General features: G+C 50.9%; 1 protein-coding gene across 2 annotated transcripts; it reads right to left on the bottom strand.

Moving 5' to 3' along the window:
- Positions 1 to 897: 897 nt before the first annotated feature.
- Positions 898 to 5,952, bottom strand: LOC127304345 (uncharacterized). Of its 2 annotated transcripts, none has more exons than XM_051335036.2 (4): positions 5,619 to 5,952; positions 5,407 to 5,489; positions 5,115 to 5,317; positions 898 to 1,233 (listed from the first exon to the last, which is right to left on the bottom strand). In XM_051335036.2, the coding sequence occupies exons 1-4, from the start codon at positions 5,909 to 5,911 to the stop codon at positions 1,159 to 1,161; spliced, it is 654 nt and encodes a 217-aa protein (XP_051190996.1). In that variant the 5' UTR covers positions 5,912 to 5,952; the 3' UTR covers positions 898 to 1,158. The 2 variants fall into 2 exon arrangements, with proteins under 2 accessions (XP_051190996.1, XP_051191008.1); XM_051335048.2 differs by having other exon boundaries at positions 5,625 to 5,951.
- Positions 5,953 to 7,110: the final 1,158 nt, after the last annotated feature.

Below are 7,110 nucleotides of genomic sequence, written 5' to 3'. Positions count from 1 at the left end.
CGAGACCAGAGGCGACAACGACACGAACCTCGGTAACAAGGGATTAACTTGTCAATGCCTACGGATTGTAGACTAGGGTTTCGCAGAAAGTAGAGGACGATTAGATCTCGAAGGTTTCAGCCGAAAAGGTGCTCGACTCTTAAAAACTAGGGTTGTGTTGACAACAAAATCGATCCTTTCTTTGTCCCTCAACTCCCCCTTATATAGGAGGCGGAGCCGAGGGTTTCGTGCCGTACAAGTTACAATTTCCGAGAGACTCTTTGATTTCATCCCGTATAATTACATCTTTTTTATTCCTAATCTATCTCTAGTTTCCATATCGACACTTCAGCGGGCTTCCGGACTTTATATTCTTTGGGTCATGGGCCTTCAAGAAACCCCGGGTAGCTTCTTCGGCAGGCCCATTCGGGGTGCCTATGTCACTCCGCGATGTGGTATGCCTCTTTCTATGAAACAATTTAGCGCCTAGTTTAATCTCGACCTGATTGCGCATCCTTTGATTAGTTCGACCGCGCCATGGCGATGTAGTGGAAGCACTCAGAAGGGAATAAGTCTTTCGCGCTGATGCATTGCTATAGCAAGCTCAAAATGAACGAGAAATAGCGGTTGACGCATCTTTCGTTATCAAAGGGGGAAAATGGCATTGATCTGGATGTGTCGCTCGCTAAATTAGCAGGGCGCCCTATCGGCAACAAGGCTGCCAAGGCCAGCTTCGTCGCCGTCACCGGCGCGCTGGTGGCTGCCGCTGTCCTGTTCTAGATGGCTAGCCTCTAGATGTAGCTTGGTTTTGTTGTCGCTGCTCTGCTCTTGCGCTGCTGGTGTTGATATTTTGTACTACTCTGTTCCATTTGAGATTCGTTAATTTAATTATTAATTCGAGGCTGAGAAGCTTATGTATTGAGAATTTGAGCTGATTCGTTTTTCTATAACGAGATTGCGTTGCTATATATGTCTTCGTTCTGATTATACATCTCTTGCTGAAAAATCGAGTAACCCACCACACCAGGAAAATAATTACAGATTTAGATGAAATTTGGTTGTAGTAAATAGAAAAGTGGCAAACATGAATTAATGCAGAATTTACACGCCCAAGGACTCGTAAATATTCTGTTGCAAGCACGCATTGTTGAATGAAATCTGTACTTCCGGATACCGTATTTACTTCCGCTTATGCTTGGCCTGGTCAGCAATCGGTTCTATCATTGCCTTCACTTCCTCTTCGATTTCATCCACCTGCGGTAGCAATTAGCTTAGTAAAGAAGAATTCATGGCACTGTTGTTAATGTCAGTTCATGCAGTATTCTGCTACTGCTATTGCTATCTTCCAACAAAGGGGAAAAAGACCGTTGCGTAAATAAGCTTGCAAGAAGGCTTTTGCTCCGGTGTCCCCCCCTCCTCCAACTTTTAACAAATCGATGGCTAGGATATATGGATACCCTTTCGTTAGGAGGTTGTTTGGTTGAGGACCAAAAGCTGGATGAGTAGGATGGTACCATTTTTAATTGCGTTTGGTTTGTAGATGGGGTGGATGTTCCAAAAAAAAAAAAAGTGATCTAGCAAAATTTGCCGTGCTATTGATCCCAAAATCTCCAGTAGTTATGTACCACTTCTAAGAGCATGTCCAGCCGCGTCTTCAATGCGTCCTCTAAAGGTATTTGGCACGCGTTGGATAAATTTCCATTTCCAGCCGTGCCCCCTAAAAGCTCCTTTCGTCCGGCGCGGTTCAATACGGTGATCGACGTCCTGAGCCCATCCCCGGTCAACAGGGGACGCTCCGGGCGTGCCGGACACAACGAAAAGCGAGGCGACGAGACACGGGACTGACGCGTCAGCGACACATAAAAATTCGACCCCCTCTCCCGCCACATTGGGCCATTCCCGCCGCGCAATTTTGCCCCCCCCCCCCAAAAGATTTCACCGCCTCTCCCACCGATTCATTTCTCCCTCTCGCCGTCTCTACTCTCTCCCATGCATGGCGCCGCTGATAGGCCCCAAAAAATTGCCAAGGAAGCGGCCACCAAGCCGTCGGGCAATGAGACGAAAGGGCCGAACGCGCCCTTCGCGAAGCCGCGGAAGGCGCCAGTTGCGAGGAAGAAGCCGGAAGGCTGGACCAATGATAGGTGGGAGCAAGACTGCCTGCTGCGGAAGCTGTCGATGACATAGCGGGGGGGGGGGGGAGGTGGCGGGTGGTGCAGCGTGAGAAGAAGTCGGAGACGGCGTGTGCGCACCAGAAGGCGATGGCCGCGTTTATGGCTGCTACCAACGCGAGTCCATGGAGTACGTTGGGCCCAGCGTACATTCCGGGGTGGTGTCCCCATCGACATTCGGCTTCTTCAATGATGGCCCTTATGCCACTCCCATGACACCGAACTTGTCACCGCGGTACGAGGATGCGCCGCCGCATGGCGGCTTCAACCCCGGCATACAACCAAGCGCCCTAGCGCCGGTCAGGCCCCGGTGCGTACGGCGGCCCGTTCACTGGGTGCAGGGGTCCGCTCGAATTCGAGGGCGCCGGTGGTGAGGAGGAGGCGGGGGAGGGGGAGGACGAGGGGGTGGAGGACGACGACGAGGATGACGAAGAGGGCGGCAACGAAGAGGACAACGAGGACGAGGATGCCGCAGATGCCGTGGAGGATGCAAAGGATCTCGTGGAGGTTGACGCGGTCGGCGTGAGGAAGAAGAAAAAGAAGAAGAAGAAGAAGTAGGCGTCCTCGGGCACACGAGGCCCCAAGTGGTAGGTTCTGGAGGATGAATGTCTCTGCGAGTCGCGGTCGACGGTGAGCCATGACTCCATCATCGCCGCCAACCAAAAGTACGGGAAGTATTAGGCGAGGATTAAGGCGGAGTTCGACGAGCGCAAGCTTGTCAACAAGGATTACCACAAGATGACAATGAAGAGGAGCCAAAAGGCAATGTTGACGCGCTGGGCCTTCATCCAGGCTTCGGTGAACATGTTTCATGGGTTCCATAACAAGGTCGAGACCAGAGGCGACAACGACACGAACCTCGGTAACAAGGGATTAACTTGTCAATGCCTACGGATTGTAGACTAGGGTTTCGCAGAAAGTAGAGGACGATTAGATCTCGAAGGTTTCAGCCGAAAAGGTGCTCGACTCTTAAAAACTAGGGTTGTGTTGACAACAAAATCGATCCTTTCTTTGTCCCTCAACTCCCCCTTATATAGGAGGCGGAGCCGAGGGTTTCGTGCCGTACAAGTTACAATTTCCGAGAGACTCTTTGATTTCATCCCGTATAATTACATCTTTTTTATTCCTAATCTATCTCTAGTTTCCATATCGACACTTCAGCGGGCTTCCGGACTTTATATTCTTTGGGTCATGGGCCTTCAAGAAACCCCGGGTAGCTTCTTCGGCAGGCCCATTCGGGGTGCCTATGTCACTCCGCGATGTGGTATGCCTCTTTCTATGAAACAATTTAGCGCCTAGTTTAATCTCGACCTGATTGCGCATCCTTTGATTAGTTCGACCGCGCCATGGCGATGTAGTGGAAGCACTCAGAAGGGAATAAGTCTTTCGCGCTGATGCATTGCTATAGCAAGCTCAAAATGAACGAGAAATAGCGGTTGACGCATCTTTCGTTATCAAAGGGGGAAAATGGCATTGATCTGGATGTGTCGCTCGCTAAATTAGCAGGGCGCCCTATCGGCAACAAGGCTGCCAAGGCCGTCTTGGCCGACGCAGCAGCGACCGAGAAGACGCATGCGTTGATCACACGGTGCCTTGTCGAGGTCTCCCCGACCCTGCTCTCCCGCGACCAAAAAGCCGACGAAAGGTGGGCGGCACTGCTCAAGAGGCAAGATGAGAAGATGGAGATCAAGAAACGCAAGGAGGACATGTCCCCGCTGACCGCGTCGACAGCTGGAATGTCTCCCCGGACGCGGGCGGCGCACAAGTGCTACAAAGGCATGATCCTCGATGACATCGAAGACAAATTGGTGGCGGCCGAGGCAGCGGCAGCAACCCCACCCCCGGAGCAAGAGCCGGCACCAGCAGGCGTGTATGCAATAGCGTCTTCTAGTACAGCTGCGTTAGCGGCATAGGCATCTGCATCGGCGTCAGCCTCGGCGTTGGCCTCGGCGTCGGCGACGGAGCAGGCACACCGGGCAGAGCAGAACGAGGTCATCATGATTGACGGGCCTACGTCGACTTATGATGCGCGGTCAGCCTTGCCGAACCCCTTCTTCGAATTTATGTTTAGGTTGCACCATTGGTCTGTAATATGACCGCGCGTCTAGTACTTTTATCGCGGCTAATTCGATCGTGACGACTTCGGTGGGAACGATCTCTTTTGAATGTCGACTATTTGAATTTCTGTTTGGAGACCGCGTTTGAAGGAAACGGTTGGGGAGCGACGTCCCCCAAATGCGGCACGAAGAAAACGCGTCCCCCAAACGCTCGATCCGACATCGTTGGAGGGATGCTTTTGGGGACGCGGATGCTCTAATCCTCTATCATTTTTTGCTAGATTGTTCATCCGTCGCTAGAACATCGGCGCCGCCACACCTTCCCCGTTGCCAAGACCCGCGCATAAATCACATTGCGCCACTCTAGGTGAGCTCCGTTCCCAAGTCCGGTAGCAGGGCTATGCTAATCCGATACGTAGGAAGCGGATAAGGCTTGTGGCCGACGCCCCCGCCTTCGTGCGCTCTAGGGGAAGGTCATTGCCCCTTCCTTCGTGCCCTCTAGGGGACGGCCGGAGAGCCCCGCCTCCGGATGCTCTCCACTTCTCCAGGGGACGGCCGGTGAGCCCCGCCTGCACGTGCTCTAGGGAACTGCCGGCGAGCCCCGCCTCCGCGTGCTCCTGGGGACAGCCTATGAGCCAACGCTTCCTAACATTTTGTTGAGTTTTTTTTTGAGGGCAACATTTTGTATTTTTGTTAAGTTAATAATCACAGGTAATTACCTCTAACGTCCATAAAATCCAATGAGCCAAACGAAAATGGGATCACCTAAATGTGGACCGTCTCATCCACAAAATCTGGTCCATCCCATCCCCCTACGTATTTGTACATCAACCAAACACACACTTATCCCTTCAACTTTTATGTAAGGGGGGGACACCGCTTGCAAGAAATGATTGCTCATGGGGACTACCTTGTGGATGATGTCTTGAGCAAGACGAGCCTCCTCCGCCACTTCATGGGACGCGTGCTCAACAAGCACCGCCGCATGCCTCAGCCTTCCGTCCTCAGGCAGCTGCCCGGACACCTCCGCTGAGACTTTCTCCGCTGCGGCAGCCACATCTTCGACCACCTCCGCTGCCGTCTCCGCCATGTCCTTCACCATTTCCACCTCACCTGAAAGAAAGCAAGCAACCCATCAATCTATCAATCGTGTATTGGCCGTCCATTCACTCCATATTGCTTAATGCTGCTTAACTACCTACTTTGGATTCGCAGAAACGAAGCCCATTTCGAGTGCACGAACGGCGCCGTGGCAGCAACAACTGAACCAATCGCCAATCTTGCCCTGATAAAATGAAGAGAAAGAAACAGAGTTAGTATTTTCAAGTGCAAAGCCGCAATCTAACACCTACAGGCTACACCAACAGAAGTCACAGGAGTGATTGACTCCACTCCACGTGAGCTGGTCAATTACCAATACCAGGTAAAGAACGGCAGTGGAGCTCGATCTCCACCCTGCTGAGGTCGTCCCAGAGATGCTGGTCGTGCTGCGTCACCTGTGCTGATAATGCTGCTACTGCTGGAGCCCCTGTTTTCTCTGAACCGTGTCACAAAGTCCTCATTTGCTCCACGCCGCCGGCCGGAGGTTGCGAACGATCGCCGCGAGTCCAACACCGTGGCGAGCCGGAGATCGCCTCCGCCGTGGCGGCGGATCATCTGCCTGCCTCGGCAGAGCAACGCCAACCTCCTGACGAGAGACGACGACATGTCCGCCGGCGATCTACGACGCTGAATGTTCGCTGCGCATCGAGCATTGCATATAAGTAGGCTGGGTGCAGTCTTTCTTTTTTCTGATATCGTTAGCTTGCAAGGCATGTCCAACCGAGCAGCGTGCACGGCAGCGGATGAACGCCTTCACATCACATGCATCGCTTGCAAGCGTCGTGTGACCGGTTAAGCTGCCCAAGCTAGCTCATCAATGGCTGCGCCGAAAGCGTCAAGGAATGGGCAAACACGACGGTGCCCATCGCTGCACATGTATAGTGTCCATCGTTTTGCCTAAACCGGAGCTAGGATTTCACACTTTTTTTTTGGTAGATTACAGATTTCGCAACTTTTATTCATAAGTTTTCTTCGTGTCTTTCCAAACATTTATTTTGTGTCCAGTACAGGAGCTTGTTGCAAACTCGGTGTAACGCGATATTAGGTCTCTTTTTTTTCAAAATGGGGAAATATATTAGGTCTCCCTAATTCAAGGGCGTGCACATGTCTATGCCGATGGATTTTTCGTGATATCCATCATTTTTATAGCGGGATCTTTATGCCAATCTTTTCGGATGTGGGATTGGCAGCTTTCAATAAACTATCTAGGCATTCCGATACATTATAGGAGGCTCACTTTGCTGCAATGGAAAATAGTTGAGAAAATATTACAGAAACGGCTAAGTAGTTGGAAAGGAAAATTGTTATCCTTAGGTGGAAGATTAATTCTTATAAACTCGGTACTCACGAACATGGTACGATATATGATTTCTTTCTTACAACAGTCTTGGATAGATTATTTCCAGTCCAGATTCTTTTGGCAGGGAGATAGTGAGCAGAAAAAATACCAGTTGACTAAATGGAGTATTCTTCGCCGCCCCAGAGATCAAGGTGGAGAACAAGGCCATGCTATAAAAATGGTTGGCCCAGGTTGTTAACTGAGGATGGCGTATGGCAAAATTTGTTGCGGAGAAAGTATATCGGCTCAAAAGAGGTCTCTCGGGTTAATTGGAAATCTAGAGATTCTCATTTTTGGGCAGGTTTCATGGCAACTAAAAAAAAACGTTTTCCCACATGGCTCTTTCTCCATTAGGGATGGATCCGAGATTAAGTTTTGCCATGACAAATGGTTGGGAACAACCACACTTCAAGAACAATATCCAACTTTGTATAATATTGTACGCCATAAAGGTGATACCTTATGC

Source organism: Lolium perenne, chromosome 1 (genome assembly GCF_019359855.2).
Source record: "Lolium perenne isolate Kyuss_39 chromosome 1, Kyuss_2.0, whole genome shotgun sequence".
NCBI classification, from domain to species: domain Eukaryota; kingdom Viridiplantae; phylum Streptophyta; class Magnoliopsida; order Poales; family Poaceae; genus Lolium; species Lolium perenne.
The sequence above is the reverse complement of the archived record's forward strand: the minus strand, read 5'-3'. Positions and strand labels throughout refer to the sequence as shown.

Coding starts and splice junctions, on each gene's coding strand:
- LOC127304345 (XM_051335036.2), bottom strand. CDS start 5,911: ATGTCGTCGTCTCTCGTCAGGAGGTTGGCGTTGCTCTGCCGAGGCAGG. Junction 5,318..5,406: donor TTCGTTTCTGCGAATCCAAA/GTAGGTAGTTAA, acceptor GCTTTCTTTCAG/GTGAGGTGGAAATGGTGAAG. Junction 1,234..5,114: donor CTCAAGACATCATCCACAAG/GTAGTCCCCATG, acceptor TTGCTACCGCAG/GTGGATGAAATCGAAGAGGA.